At 41.3% G+C, this 16,169-nt stretch overlaps 1 protein-coding gene and 1 long non-coding RNA gene across 2 annotated transcripts in view; one reads left to right on the top strand and one right to left on the bottom strand.

The window, feature by feature from the left end:
* The window catches only part of LOC115411287 (nebulin), a 218,846-nt gene that overhangs the window by 156,602 nt on the left and 46,075 nt on the right, over nucleotides 1–16,169 (bottom strand). The window contains exons 27-43 of the mRNA XM_030123363.1: nucleotides 16,008–16,118; nucleotides 14,692–14,802; nucleotides 14,490–14,600; nucleotides 13,546–13,656; nucleotides 11,652–11,762; nucleotides 10,318–10,425; nucleotides 10,133–10,240; nucleotides 7,401–7,499; nucleotides 7,200–7,310; nucleotides 6,258–6,368; nucleotides 5,650–5,760; nucleotides 4,202–4,312; nucleotides 3,998–4,108; nucleotides 3,809–3,916; nucleotides 2,270–2,380; nucleotides 853–963; nucleotides 659–769 (exon numbers count right to left, since the gene is read on the bottom strand). Of these exons, the coding sequence (XP_029979223.1) occupies nucleotides 659–769; nucleotides 853–963; nucleotides 2,270–2,380; nucleotides 3,809–3,916; nucleotides 3,998–4,108; nucleotides 4,202–4,312; nucleotides 5,650–5,760; nucleotides 6,258–6,368; nucleotides 7,200–7,310; nucleotides 7,401–7,499; nucleotides 10,133–10,240; nucleotides 10,318–10,425; nucleotides 11,652–11,762; nucleotides 13,546–13,656; nucleotides 14,490–14,600; nucleotides 14,692–14,802; nucleotides 16,008–16,118 (1,866 nt within the window). The remainder of the gene's footprint in view (nucleotides 1–658; nucleotides 770–852; nucleotides 964–2,269; nucleotides 2,381–3,808; nucleotides 3,917–3,997; nucleotides 4,109–4,201; nucleotides 4,313–5,649; nucleotides 5,761–6,257; nucleotides 6,369–7,199; nucleotides 7,311–7,400; nucleotides 7,500–10,132; nucleotides 10,241–10,317; nucleotides 10,426–11,651; nucleotides 11,763–13,545; nucleotides 13,657–14,489; nucleotides 14,601–14,691; nucleotides 14,803–16,007; nucleotides 16,119–16,169) is intronic.
* The window catches only part of LOC115411345 (uncharacterized), a 22,366-nt gene continuing 20,056 nt past the window's right edge, over nucleotides 13,860–16,169 (top strand). Inside the window, exon 1 of the long non-coding RNA XR_003934193.1 lies at nucleotides 13,860–13,870. This is a non-coding gene — a long non-coding RNA (uncharacterized LOC115411345). The remainder of the gene's footprint in view (nucleotides 13,871–16,169) is intronic.

Here is a 16,169-nt window from a genome sequence, read left to right as displayed (position 1 = left end):
TATAACAGCAATAGAACAATGTCAGCATCTATTTTGTGAATGAGTGAGTCCTTTGGTCTCGCTGCAGAATGAATGAATGAATGAAGGAATGAATGAATGAATGGAGAATGAGTCAAAAGTTCAGATGTAATTCTGCTGTAAATGAATGCGGGTCATTTTGACTCACTTATGGAAGTTTGGAGTAGAAACACAAAAACTACAATTTCATCAAATCTAATAATAATAATACATCGGTTTTATACAGCGCTTTTCTAAGTACTCAAAGATGCTTTACAATAAACAGCCAAGGGACAAACATACATCAAACGGGTAAACAGATACGGAGTTAATATTAAATGGCAATCAAAGAACAAATAGAGAGACAAATACAGACAAAAAAAAAAAAGTCTATAAACGGTAAGTAAAAAATTTAAATAGCATGATGTCAGTAACATGTTTTTTGAGGAATACCTGGAACATGAAATAACGACAACTTTTCTTTACAAAGATATTGTAATAAAACAACCTCACTGGCTCATTTTTGACCCATTTATGCATCTAAGGGTTAAGAGGAGTGTCTGGAGCCGCTGCAGTTCGCAATAGAACAAAATGCCAAGTCTGTATATTTGCATCATTAAATTTACTACGGCTCCCATGATGCTTTGCCCCCATTTCTCACCTCACTCTGCAGTTCTGAGACCGCCTTGGCAAACTGAGTGTGTGCGGTTTGTGGGAGCTGAGAGTAGAAGCTCCCAGACAGACTCCTGATCCCGTCCTCCCTGTATTTACTCTGGAAAAGACGAAAACGGTGTCAATTTGGAGGAAAGAGGGCGGGGCCGACTCCTGATCGGACCTCATCGTACACGCGCTGACCTCGCTCTGCAGCTCGGACACCTTGGCGGCCAGCTGCGTCTCGGCCGTCTGCGGCAGCTGGGCGTACAAACTGGACGACATGGACTTCCTCCCACTCTCCTTGTATTTGACCTGAAGGAAAAACAGCCACTGCTTCAGACGAGACTCACGTTGAAGCAACATTCACTCACATTACCCTTACATTTTCAAGTATATGGACAAAAGTATGTGGACACGTTGCATCCAGGTGTTTGTTTTCTAACAGGGGTCTGGGATCCAAAACAATAATGACTAATGTCAGAACAGAGTTTTATATTATGGGACAAATATCAGTGCATTGGTTAGTTTGGTTTAAATTGTTATCTTTGTTTCTAAAATGCCTCAGAAATGGTCTGGACTGAATTTCTCTCAACATAGTTTTAAATTTATTTTTTTAAATAAGTGGCTGTGACTTCAAATATTCTTCCTCTAAATCTCCAAAACATTTTTCCTGCTCTGACTGTAAATAATAATCTTCTACCACAACTAACCATCTACTTTCATCACATCTGACTGAGGAAGAAAAATCTACCATTAAACTTGAAGGAAATATTGATGTTTATAAACTATATGGACAGAAATATTGGGACACATCATGTCTACAGCTGTCATGAGGATTTGAGATTTTAAAAAAAAGAACAAAAAACATTAGCATTTCCTTGAAGTTAGTTCTTCCTAAGTGAGATGTGAAGAACTTACCTCCTTATATAAAACTCTGTTCTGACATTAGCCATTATTGTTTTGGATCCCAGACCCGTTAGAAAACAAACACCTGAATTCAACATGTCCACATACTATAATTTCCGGACTACTGAACACACCTGAATATAAGCCACACCCACTAAACATGTCGTCTTTTTGCATTGAGTCAGTTCTTCACGCTGCCGTCTCCAACATCTCACCATCGATTTACTGATGCCGAGCTTACGTGCAGCAGCTCTATTTCCTTCTTCGACAGCCAGATTGACCGCCTTTTAAGTTGAAATTTGCCTCATATACATTTCTTCATGTGTTTTCCATGATGAGGGTGTGTGCATGACGCGCACAATGACTGATCTGAAGAACTTAGTGTGTGTGCGTTTGATTTACGGTGATCCGAACAGTTTCATTGGACCACTGCGACCTGTTGGGTAATTTTATTGGTCTGGTGTGACGAGCCTAAATGTATTGGCGGCATGAAGCTCGTTAGTCCATAAAACATAAACTAGCCGCATCATTGTTTAAGCGGCAGGGTTCAAAGTGTGTGAAAAAAGTAGTGGCTTATAGTCTGGAAATGACGGTATTTTTGCCCCCCAGTGAATACTGTAGTTACATAATTCAGCTGAATAAAGTCTGGAGTGTTGTGTCTTGTTTCCAGGTTCATGTGTTATGTCTTGGTTTGTATAAATGATGGACGTACGTCGCTCTGAAGTTCTGTCACTTCTTTAACGTGCTGTGTTTCCAGTGTTTGTGGCAAATGATGGTAAAGAGAGGAGGACGACTCCTTCTTTCCTGCCTCTTTGTACTTGATCTGCAAAAAAAAAAAAAAAGAAGATTAATTGATTGTAACCATGAAATGATGAAGTGTCAGATTAAAACTCCACACAACTGGGACTAAAACCTGCAGTGAAACCGACCAGAACCAGTTTGTTTTCATCTTAAACCAAAATTCTTCTCTTTAAAATAAAAGTATGGAAGAGCCTCTTAAAAACATGTGACTGTGCTTTATCTGTGCGACAAAGAGGCCCTGGTCACTGTGAACCCGACTGTGATAAAGGGACTGGAATAGACCACAGCGCTGGTTTTATCTGCTGCTGGTGTTGTGTGAAAAAACACACAACCTGAACCACAGCCTGTGTCTGCTCTTAAACACTGGTGGAACCCCAACCAAGTCCAAGTGTTTGGATTGTTTTCATCCTTTCTCTGTAAAACTGATGACTGGTATGAAACTGGTATTAAACCAGTATTAAACCGATATTAAACTGGTATTAAACCAGTATTAAACCAATATTAAACTGGTATTAAACCAGTATTAAACCGATATTAAACTGGTATTAAACCAGTATTAAACCAATATTAAACTGGTATTAAACCAGTATTAAACTGGTATTAAACCAGTATTAAACCAGTATTAAACCAATATTAAACTGGTATTAAACCAGTATTAAACCAATATTAAACCGGTATTAAACCAGTATTAAACCAGTGTTAAACCAGTATTAAACCAATATTAAACTGGTATTAAACCAGTATTAAACCCATATTAAACTGGTATTAAACCAATATTAAACTGGTAATAAACCAGTATTAAACCAATATTAAACTGGTATTAAACCAGTATTAAACCAATATTAAACTAGCATTAAACCAGTATTAAGCCAGTATTAAACCAATATTAAACTGGTATTAAACCACTATTAACCTGGTATTAAACCAGTATTAAACCAGTGTTAAACCAGTATTAGACCAGTGTTAAACCAGTATTAAACCAGTTTTAAACCAGGATTAAACTGGTGTTAAACCGGTGTTAAACCAGTATTAAGCCAGTCTTAAACCAATATTAAAACAGTGTTAAACCAGTATTAAACCAATGTTAAACCAGTATTAAACCAGTACAAACCAATATTAAACCGGTATTAATACAGTATTAAACCAACATTACAACAGTATTAAACCAGTATAAAACACTATTAAACCAATATTAAGCTGGTATTAAACCAGTGTTAAACCAGTATTAAACCAATGTTAAACCAGTGATAAACCCGTATTAAACCAATGTTAAACCAATGTTAAACCAGTGTTAAACCAGTGTTAAACAGTATTAAACCAGTGTGAAACCAGTGTGAAACCAGTGTTAAACCAGTATTAAACCAGTGTTAAACAGGTGTTAAACCAGTGTTAAACAGGTGTTAAACCAGTCTTAAATCAGTCTTAAACCAGTGTTAAACCAGTGTCTGACCTCGCTGTGAGTCTCTGCCATGTCTTTAACAAACTGCGTCTGCAGAGTCTCTGGCATCAGTGAGTACAGAGTGTTGGGCAGATCCTCTTTGTCCTTCTTGTACTTGGACTGAAAACAACACGGAACAGATGCGTTAAATGCATTCGTGTTCAGTTGTTGCTTCTATAATGAGGCGTTCAGGGTCCTCACCTCACTCTGTATTTCTGAAATGTGTTTGGCGAACTGTGTCTCTGCCGTCTCAGGGAGGAGCGAGTACAAGGCCTTACCGACGCTCTTTTTACCTTCTTCTTTGTACTTCACCTGAGATTTAAAAAAAACACATGGATGTCTTTACAAACGTCGCGTCCTGACGCCCGGCGGTCACGCTCTGACCTCGGCGTGTTTGTTGCTCACCTGGCTGTAAATGTCCTGCAGCTCTTTGGCCTGATGTGTCTCTGTGGTCTCAGGCAGATGGTGGTACAAAGAGCCGCCCACGTCCTTCTTACCGTCCTGTTTATACTTCACCTGCACAAAGACGCAAAAACACACGGAACGCAGCCTTTTCAACCTGATCTGATGATGAGTTTTCAGCTTATTTCAGCCAAAAACGAGGCTGTGAAGGATGAGTATTCCACCTTAAATGATGACAAATGACAGACTGGTAGAACTTCCTGGAGCTCAAACTCACTGTTGACAGTGACAGTAAAAGGTAACTGGTAACTGATGTCCATGGAGTTTTTAACCCTCAAAGACCCAAACAGCCACTGGTGAACAAAATCATCTACTGAATTAAAATGTTTAATGCCTGTTGGTTAACTAATAACAAAATAAGGAAAAGGAACAAAGATGAATGAAAAAAGAAACAAAAAGATCCAGTTTTTAACCCATAAAGATCTAAACATCCATAAAAAAAAAACAGAATTGCTTTTTTTTTTTTTTTTAAGTCTAATGTATTTCTTTTCTTTTCTTTTTTTATTGTTTGATTTCTGTACAATACAAAACAAACATACATTGACCATAAAAAAACTTTTGTGACTAACAATTGGGTTTAGTAATGTGACGTTGAAATGAAAATTGTCCGTTTCTTCCGTTTGTCATGACACTGCTCTTCTTTAGTCCTCAATCTGTGGGTCAGAATCTCCAACTCAAATATTCCATTCACTATTTGTAGCCAGTCCTTAGTTGTAGGCGGTTCTAATCTGCACCATTTTTTGGTAATAGCCTTTTTACTGGCTGCTAATAATATTTTAAACAATTTTTTTCGTACAAAGTCTGATGTATTTTATTGGAATTTTCTTTATGGGATTATGGTTATTACGTCAACCAACCTAATCTATATACCAGTGGTTCTCAACCTGGGTGGGGTGGGGGGGGGGCAGGAGCACAGGACGGGAGGGGAAAAAAAAATCATGTATTCACTGGCTATTAGAGCAAAGGAGATGCAGTAGATTCATTCCGACACCAAAAAAAACTCACCCTATCGGGGACAAGCTGAAAAGTGGGGTTTCCGACGTGACTAGATTAATGTTCAAAATATGATAAAAAAAGGGGTGTGGTTTGTAGCTAAACCCAACCTACTTTTGATGATTTAAAAGTGGCCTCCCAGAGCGAAAAAGTTAGTTGTTTCTGCAGACGTCAACTCAGTGTTTATTTTGTGTATGAAAAAACACTTTTATGCAGCTCGAATTCTGCTCGATCTCTGACTTTGTCTCTGGCTCTGTGTGACTGTTACTCGACAAAGTTCCGCTACATAGATGGGAGTACGGACATAAATACAACAGGAGAAGACTGTCAAAGAGACCACAGATGTCTCCCACTTACAGTCGTAAATTTTACACGACGGTTTCTGTCCGGACACTCACCTGACTCTGGAGCTCTGAAGCCTCTTTTGCGTGCAGCGTGTCCAGAGTCTCCGGCAGCTTCGAGTACAGACAGACGGACGCCTCCTTTTTACCAGCGTCTTTGTATTTGGTCTAGAAAATAAAGAGCAGTTGATCATATTTACATCACGTCGTATTCCACTGAGAAAACAGGAAACACAATAATTATAGTATTTTCAGTGTTGCCAACTCCTCAGTAAAGAAAGTACCTATTGTCAGAACTAAAAGTCGCCAGAAGTTGCTAAATGATGTCATCACCTCATTTGCATAATTGGAAATGTGCATGTAATTGTAATAAATTATGTAGGGGAGGAGAATAATATTGTGGAAGAGACAAAACGTGAGTATAAAAACATCCTAAACACATTTAGAACCAAATATGAACCATACTCTTGTTTTTTTACATCACAATTCCTTTCTTTAGTTTTTAGCTTAATTTTCTTCAGTTTTGTTCGGTTCTTAACCCTATGGTCCACTTAGGAGTCTACAACCAATCACAGTTAAACATGAACATTTTAAGTTTTCACTATAAATGAACTCATCTAAAGCAAATGCTAAGTCGTTGGAGTGTGTTGCATTGTTTACTGTACCTCACTCTGGATTTCAGACACACTTTTGGCGAACTGGGTTTCGTTGGTTTCTGGGAGCTGGGAGTAAACGCTGATGCTCTGACTCTTCTTCCCACTCTCCTTGTATTTGTTCTGAAACCAACAACAACATGTTTGGTGTTGTTTACAAAGACCTGGATGGATGGATGGATGAACGGATGGATGGATGGATGGATGGATGGATGGATGGATGGACGAATGAATGAATGGATGGATGGATGGATGGATGGATGGACAGATAGACGGATGGATGGATGGATGAACGGACGGATGGATGTATGAATGAACGGATGTGTGAATGAATGGAAGGATGGATGGATGGATAGATGGATGGATGGATGGATAGATGGATGGATAAATGGGAAGTTGGACGGACAGATGGATGGATAAATGGATGGATGAATGAACGGATGGATGGATGGATGGATGGATGGACGGACAAATGGGAAGTTGGATGGACAGATGTCTGAATGAACGGATGGATGGATGAATGGATGGATGGATGGATGAATGGATGGATGGATGAATGAATGAACAGATGGATGGATGAATGAATGAATGGATGGATGGATGGATGGATGAACGGATGGATAGAGGGACAGATGGACAGACGGATGAATGAATGAATGAATGGATAAAAGGACAGATGGATGGACAGGTGGACAGACGGATATTGATCCATAACTGGGAAACTGCAGCGCAGCAGCAAAAGCACATGAACAGGACAAAAACCCTTAAAACTGGTCCATTTACAAAAAAAAAAACCCACTAACAAATGAGGAAAAAAGGACAATAATTCCAGGGACGTAGAACCCAGTTCAGAAGGACTTCAAATGAAAACTGAAAACGTTCAGGCAGAGGTATGAGCTGGCTTTAACTCATCTGTTCGACACTTCCGTGTGGTGTGATGCTCATGGTGTGTACCTGGCTCTGCATCTCAGTCAACTCCCGCACAAACTGGGTCTCCGAGGTGTCGGGAAGCTGAGAGTAAAGACACGATGTCCTCTCCTTCCTCCCCTCGTCTTTGTACTTTTTCTGTCGACGACAAACAATCAGGAAGTCATTTGGACAGTACGGACATGAGGACAGAAAAGATGGTTAAAGGATGGGATGGGTGTGACTCACTTCACTCTGCAGTTCAGTCACTTCTTTGGCGTGTTTGGTGTCCAGAGTTTCAGGCAGTTTGGAGTAAAGCGCCGTCTGCTGCTGCTGCTTATACCTCACCTGACGCACAACACACACACAGACACGACTTCAGCGTCTAAAGCATGCTAAATGTCCTCGGACCGGTCTTATCAGCCTGAAGCCCATTGGCTGGAGCAGCTGACCAATGACAAGACAGCTTTAAGTGAAAAGATATGAGGCTGATGTCATATCGCCAAGGAAACCCAGGGGGTGTGGTCAGTGAGAGGTGAAGAGACGCACTGTGAGTGTGAGGAGTTCAACCCAGACGCACTTATCTGTTAAAGGACCAAGTCTGTTAGGACTGGAAGGAAGGAAGGAGGGAGGGAGGGAAGGAAGGAAGGAAGGAAGGAAGGAGGGAGGGAGGGAAGGAAGGAAGGAAGGAAGGAAGGAAGGAAGGAGGGAGGGAAGGAAGGAAGGAAGGAGGGAGGGAGGGAGGGAGGGAAGGAAGGAAGGAAGGAAGGAAGGAAGGAGGGAGGGAGGGAGGGAGGGAAGGAAGGAAGGAAGGAAGGAGGGAAGGAAGGAAAGAAGGAAGGGAAGAAGGAAGGAAGGAGGGAGGGAGGGAAGGAAGGAAAGAAGGAAGGAGGGAGGGAGGGAGGGAGGGAGGGAGGGAAGGAAGGAAGGAAGGAAAGAAGGAAGGAGGGAGGGAAGGAAGGAAGGAAGGAAGGAGGGAGGGAGGGAGGGAGGGAAGGAAGGAAGGAGGGAGGGAAGGAAAGAAGGAAGGGAAGAAGGAAGGAAGGAGGGAGGGAGGGAAGGAAGGAAGGAAAGAAGGAAGGGAAGAAGGAAGGAAGGAAGCAGGGAAGGAAGGAGAGAAGGAAGGGAAGAAGGAATGAAGGAAGGAAGGAAGGAGGGAAGGAAGGAAAGAAGGAAGGGAAGAAGGAAGGAAGGAGGGAGGGAGGGAAGGAAGGAAAGAAAGAAGGGAGGGAAGAAGGAAGGAAGGAAGCAGGGAAGGAAGGAGAGAAGGAAGGGGAGAAGGAATGAAGGAAGGAAGGAAGGAGGGAGGAAGGAAGGAAGGAAGGAAGGAAAGAAGGAGGGAAGGAAGGAGGGAAGGAAGGAAGGAAGGAGGGATGGAGGGAAGGAACCAGTATTAAACCAGCGTTAAACCACTGTTAAACCGGTGTTAAACCAGTCTTAAACCAGTGTTAAACCAGTTATAAACCAGTCTTAAACCAGTGTTAAATCAGTCTTAAACCAGTATTAAAACAGTGTTAAACCAGTATTAAATCAGTGTTAAACCGGTGTTAAACCAGTGTTAAACCAGTGTTAAACCAGTTATAAACCAGTCTTAAACCAGTGTTAAACCAGTCTTAAACCAGTATTAAACCAGTTATAAACCAGTCTTAAACCAGTGTTAAACCAGTATTAAACCAGTCTTAAACTAGTGTTAAACCAGTATTAAACCAGCGTTAAACCACTGTTAAACCAGTATTAAACCAGTCTTAAACCAGTATTAAACCAGTGTTAAACCAGTATTAAACCAGTGTTAAACCAGTATTAAACCAGTGTTAAACCGGTGTTAAACCAGTCTTAAACCAGTGTTAAACCAGTTATAAACCAGTGTTAAACCAGTCTTAAACCAGTATTACACCAGTGTTAAACCAGTATTAAATCAGTTAAACTAGTCTTAAACCAGTGTTAAACCAGTATTAAACCAGTGTTAAACCAGTATTAAACTAGTGTTAAACCAGTATTAAACCAGTGTTAAACCAGTCTTAAACCAGTGTTAAACCACTGTTAAACCAGTATTAAACCAGTGTTAAACCAGTGTTAAACCGGTATTAAACTGGTATTAAACCAGTGTTAAACCAGTGTTAAACCAGTATTAAACCAGTGTTAAACCACTGTTAAACCAGTATTAAACCAGTGTTAAACCGGTATTAAACTGGTATTAAACCAGTGTTAAACCAGTGTTTAACCAGTATTGAACCAGTGTTAAACCAGTGTTAAACCAGTATTAAACCAGTATTAAACTAGTGTTAAACCAGTATTAAACTGGTATTAAATCAGTCTTAAACCAGTGTTAAACCAGTGTTAAACCAGTATTAAACTGGTATTAAACCAGTATTAAACCAGTGTTAAACCAGTGTTAAACCAGTATTAAACTAGTGTTAAACCGGTATTAAACTGATATTAAACCAGTGTTAAACCAGTGTTTAACCAGTATTAAACCAGTGTTAAACCAGTGTTAAACCAGTATTAAACCAGTGTTAAACTAGTGTTAAACCGGTATTAAACCAGTGTTAAACCAGTGTTTAACCAGTATTAAACCAGTATTAAACCAGTGTTAAACTAGTGTTAAACCGGTATTAAACCAGTATTAAACCAGTCTTAAACCAGTGTTAAACCAGTATTAAACCAGTGTTAAACCAGTGTTAAACCGGTATTAAACCAGTCTTAAACCAGTGTTAAACCAGTATTAAACCAGTGTTAAACCAGTGTTTAACCAGTATTAAACCAGTATTAAACCAGTGTTAAACTAGTGTTAAACCGGTATTAAACTGATATTAAACCAGTGTTAAACCAGTGTTTAACCAGTATTAAACCAGTGTTAAACCAGTGTTAAACCAGTATTAAACCAGTGTTAAACTAGTGTTAAACCGGTATTAAACCAGTATTAAACCAGTCTTAAACCAGTGTTAAACCAGTATTAAACCAGTGTTAAACCAGTGTCTGACCTCGCTGTGAGTCTCTGCCATGTCTTTAATAAACTGCGTCTGCAGAGTCTCTGGCATCAGTGAGTACAGAGTGTTGGGCAGATCCTCTTTGTCCTTCTTGTACTTGGACTGAAAACAGAACAAATATTACCAGGCAGAAGACTGAGAACATGAAACCAACATGTGCTGGAGTGAAGAATCTGCACCTCGCTCTGCATCTCCGACATGTGTTTGGCGAAGTGCGTGTCGGCCGTCTCGGGCAGGAGGTGGTACAGCGGCGGTGCTTTGGGTTTACATCCGTCTTTATATTTCACCTGAAAAACATACGTGGACAGCTGACAGAAGAAGGACACCAACACATGTTCAGATGTGGGCTAAACAGCCTGAAAGGACCAGTAGGTAGGACTGAGTGTACTGTCCAGGCCTGTGTTTAGAAGAAGGAGAACAAGAAGAAGAAGAAGAAGAAGAAGAATATGTATAGTGTGTTTACTCTTGTGTGTGTCATGTCAGTTTGGGATCAATGAAGTACATCCGTCCATCCGTCCGTCCACACATCTATCTATCTGTCTGTCCATCCATCCATCCGTACATTCATCCGTCCATCTGTCCATCCAACTTCCCATTTATCCGTTCATCCATCCATCCGTCTGTCTGTCCATCCATCCATCCATCCACACATCTGTCTGTCCGTCCATCCATCCATCTGTCTGTCCATCCGTCCACACATCGATCTGTCTGTCCATCCATCCACCCGTACATTCATCCGTCCATCTGTCCATCCAACTTCCCATTTGTCCGTTCATCCATCCAACCATCCATCCAGCCATCCATCCGTCCATCCGTCCATCCATCCACACATCTGTCTGTTCGTCCGTCCGTCCATCCATCCATCCATCCATCCATCCGTCTATCTGTCCATCCATCCATCCGTACATCCATCCGTCCATCCATCCATCCACATATCTGTCTGTTTGTCCGTCCATCTATCCATCCATCCGTCTATCTGTCCATCCGTTCATCTGTCCATCCATCCATCCATCCATCCATCCGTCTGTCTGTCCATCCATCCATCCGTCCATCCGTCCGTCCGTCCATCCATCCAACCATCCATCCATCCATCCATCTGTCCATCCATCCACACATCTGTCTGTTCGTCCGTCCATCCATCCATCCATCCGTCTATCTGTCCATCCGTTCATCTGTCCATCCATCCATCCATCCATCCACATATCTGTCTGTTTGTCTGTCCATCCATCCATCCGTCTGTCTGTCTGTCCATCCGTCCGTCCGTCCATCCATCCATCCATCCAACCCTCCATCCCTCCATCCCTCCATCCATCCATCCATCCATCCATCCATCCATCCATATACCAATAGACAGTTTCAGGAGTTATGCTAATTTGATGGTGGATGTATAAATGTGTGACTGGAGACCCAATCATCTACTACGGGTTCAAAGACATCTGACTGAGCATGTGCCTGGTGTTCAGAGCCGGTAACACCTGTGGGTTGCTGGTGACGGTGGTCGATTGGATCTCACCTGGCTCTGCAGCTCCGTCACCTCCTTGGCCCGTTCAGTCTGGAGGGTTTGAGGAAGGCTGGAGAACAACGTGGACGACAAATCCTTCTGCATGTCCTCCTTGTACTTCACCTGCAGGGACGACAGCATGGACACAGGCTGCATTTGGACACATACGTACTCATATTCTGCCTGAAAGTCCCAGAAGTTAAATACCTAATGCTAATGTAAAACTAATGTCCTTAATTTATGTTCAAAAAAGCATCATGTGCATCTATATTTGAGTTATGGCTGTAATTATAAAAAAGAATTATATATGTATGTATGTATATATATATTTTTTTCTTTCTACTTGACACCATGTACTAGTAGGCACGCATTAACAAGCTTTGCTTCTGCCTGAGCCTTTTTCAGTCAAATTGTGTTATTTCTCTCTTCTTCTACTGTTTTAAAAAGCATTATAAATAAACTATGACTATGACTATATGGACAAAAGTATTGGGACATGTTGAATTCCAGTGTTTGGTTTAAATTGGTATCTTTGCTTCCAAAATGCCTCAGACATACAGCAAGAAAAATGTACCCTTAAACTTTAAGGAAATATTGATGTTTATAAACTATCTGGACAAAAATATTGGGACACATCATGGCTACAGCTGTAAGAAACATCAATATTTCCTCGAAGTTTAATGGGAGATTTTTCTTCCCCAGTGAGATGTGAAGAAAGTCGATGGTTAGTTGTGGTAGAAAATTATTATTTACAGTCAGAGCATGAAAATATGTTAGAAATTTAGAGGTACAACACTTAAAATCCTAGTCATGGATGAAAAAAAAAAAAAAACAATGTTGAGAGAAATGAAGTCAAAACCATCTGAGGCATTTTGGAAACAAAGATAACAATTTAACCCATAAAGACCCAAAGAGCCACAGACAACCAAAACCATCTACTAATGTAAACTGTTTTATACCTGTTGATCCACTAATCCTGTCAATACATGTAAATAATTGGTGTAAAATACAGTTTGTCATGTTTTCATGGTCATCAGGTATTGTCACAACAGTGGAAAACAGAGGACTCACATGCATGGCGCTGAAGGGAAAAACAAAGAATTCATTAACATAAAAAAAAAAACAGAATAAACAAAAACCTGTGTCAAGAGTCCTGAGATGGCTTAATGTCTGGGCTATGGCATGGGTGAAGGAGATGCAATGGACCAGCGATGTGCGACTGCAGCCCCAAGCCTTAAATAGCTAACAGCTAATGAGCTGCAGCCGCACGTCGCCCCGCAGGTGAATATGATCTGTAATGAGGAGAGGGAGGAGCCGGCGGTCAACACCGGCGCGGATCATAACAGATATGACCCATTTGAACGTTCAGAGGCTCTGCAGTTACCGTGGAAACACCATCATCAACAACATTGATTCACCAGTAAAACCCATGGAGTTGGATCAACGACAGTGGATGGACACACTGGTTTTGACATTCAGTTAATGATATATCTTGCTAAAAAAGTCACTTTTTCTTCAGTTTTCTCTGTTTTGATATACTAACCTTTAAATCTACATGATCAGTAAGTTAAATATAGGAAAATATATGGTTTATGTTGAAAAACTCAAAATAAATGAAAAGAGGATAATATTACAATAAATGGTGATAAATCACTTAAGAAAGGTTAAATATAGAAAAAAATTCATTTGGGAAGTGACACAAAAGTACCACTGGGTCTTTATAGGTTAAACAAAACTAACCAATGCAATGATATTTATCCCAATATAAAACTCTATTCTGACGTTAATCATTATTGTTTTGTATCCCAGACCCCTATTAGAAAAGAAACGCCTGAATTCAGCGTGTCCACATACTTTTGTCCATATAGTGTATACAGTTCTTGGAGGTCCGTGTCCATGTCAGTACCTGGCTTTGGATCTGCGACGCCTGTCTGGCGTGTTGTGTGTCCAGCGTTTCCGCCATGACAGAGTACAGACAGCTGCCGGCCTCCTGCCTCCCACTTTTCTTATACTTAATCTGAAAAACAGGTCAAATTGTGTTGAGTAAGTCTCTGGCTTCTCAAATAGTGACATAGAAAAGAGCTTTTAAGAACAAAGTCACTCCACATGCCACTGTTGGGATTGGTCTGTCTCTCACCAGGAGTGCCATCACTGACCAGTCTGTATCAGATCACCCTAACATGTTCTAAAATCATCATTCTTCCTGAATATTTACATTATTTCATTACACAGTTCAGGAAAATATGACTGTTTCACTTCGTTTGTGTACAATGGAGTGTATGTGTGACACTGTGAATGATCTGATATGGAAAATGAAGGTGATGAAACAAACAACGTCCTTTTTAAAATTAAAGTTTTGTTTCGGGACTCAATAGTATAGCAGTGGGACCCAACAAAAAAACAGAAGGACTACTCAGTCTTTTTTGGTGAGCTGAGTCCCAGGACCAGTTTGTAGAGGAAACACTGGGAAGAAGATGAGATGACGAAGAAGATGAGACGAAGACAGAAAAGGATGAAGTAGAGGATTATACAAGGCGAGGAAGATGACATGAAGAAGGAGATGAAGACGAGATAAAGAGAGGACAGAGGATGAGACGAAGAAGAGGAAGATGAGATGATGAAGAGGAGGAGACAAAGGCAGAGACTGAGCCAAAGGTGACGAAGAAGACAATGAAGAGGAGACAAAAAATGAAGCAAAGAGGAAGACGAGGAAAAAGAAGACGAGATGAAGCGGAGGACGGCGAGTGTGGCTAATGCTAACACGCTGAACTAGAAGGGGTAACAGTGGCAGGGGGCGGAGCTTCTGAAGGCTGATGATGAAGCCCCGCCCCCTGCGTCAAGTCGACTCACCTCGCTCTGCAGCTCCGACACCGATTTGACGAACTGAGTCTCCGAGGTTTGAGGAAGCTGCGAGTAGAAGCTCTGAGACAGACTCCGCCTCCCGTCCTCCCTGTACTTAATCTGCAAACGTAGGCGGGAAAAACAGGGAGGTCCACGTCACGGCAACACGTTTCCATGACAACCCACGACAACCCCCTGAAGCAGTTCTTACTTGGCTCTGCATGTCGGTGAGGTCTCGGGCGAGCTGGGTCTCCAGGGTGTCTGGAAGCTGGTGGTAAACCGGACAGGGCAGGTCCTTCTTCACAGCCTCTTTATACAACGTCTACGGAACAAGAACCGAACAAACAAGAACATGTTGACAGTCAGCGGTTCTGAGGAAGGAGAACAGCAACAAACAGCGCTTCACAACACTGGGATTTAGACCAGCAGACATTCAGTGTGTGTGTGTGTGTGTGTGTGTGTGTGTGTGTGTGTGTGTGTGTGTGTGTGTGTTAGGGATGGGAAGATTATCCGATACGCATCGATACGCCAACATGCGTGTGCACCAGTAGAGAAGCTGCGAGTGAATGAAAAGTTTGGAATGATATTGCGATCCATCGGTTATTGAATGTTTGTATCGATAAAATTCGATCCATTCAATAGAATATATTTTTACTCTCATTTAAAAGTGTTACTATTTATTTGAGTGAGTGTTTCTTTTCTTCAGACCCACGTTAACATGTGCTGTGGATTCGCAGATGTGGACACTGTACACTAACAGTCTGAGCTCCGCCCATGCACTGTGGCTCGAGCACCACCGATGAATACTGTAACGTCTGTATGTGAATCTGAAGACATAGAAGGAGGTGAACACATGTGGTTTATGAACGTGTACTTTTATACTAGATCAACTGCATTGAATACTGCAGTACATACCACAGATACTTCCTTAGACAGTCACATACATATCTAACAGCATATCCCAGAATACCTTGCGCAGGTGTCTCTTAAAGTGACAGAATCTTTTTTTCTGTATTACCTACATTACAAATACATTACATTAAAAATGGATTCAATGTGGGAGCAAGAAGTTGAGTGTGAGAAACAGAGAAATGACTCTGGAAACAAAGTCCTAACTTTTTCACCTGACTGAATGTGAGGCACGTGTTCTGAAACTGAACTAAAGACACTTTGTAAAAAGTCATGTTCTTATTTGATAAATAAATGATCAAACTCACTGAACTGCACTGCATTTTTTTTTTTTACCAGAATGAATGTGTTCAAACAGAATGTGCAAAATCGCTCTGTATGGTGATATGGGTGTGAATCGTATTGTATCACATCGTAAGATGCCACACACGTATCTTTAATATATCAGATCGGAGATGCTGTATCAAGATGTGTATCGTATCGGCCTTACAACTAAGATTCCCAACCCTAGTGTGTGTGTGTGTTTGTAAGTGGGTTTTCCTGGTGTGTGTGTGTGTGTGTGTGTGTGTGTGTGTGTGTGTGTGTGTGTGTGTAGGTGGTTTTTAGGTGTGTGCTCACCTGACTCTGCAGCTGCGATGCCTCTTTAGCGTGTTGAGTCTCCAGAGTCTCAGGTAGTCGATGGTACAGAGACGAAGATGTCTGCTGTTTGGACGCCTCTTTGTATTTGGCCTGTAGGGAGGAAGAAGAAGAGGAGGAAGAGGAGGAGGAGGAGGAGGAGGA

Source organism: Sphaeramia orbicularis, chromosome 20, assembly GCF_902148855.1.
Source record: "Sphaeramia orbicularis chromosome 20, fSphaOr1.1, whole genome shotgun sequence".
Classification (NCBI taxonomy): Eukaryota; Metazoa; Chordata; class Actinopteri; order Kurtiformes; family Apogonidae; genus Sphaeramia; species Sphaeramia orbicularis.
Note: the sequence above shows the minus strand (reverse complement) of the source record. Positions and strands in the feature narration are given on the sequence as shown.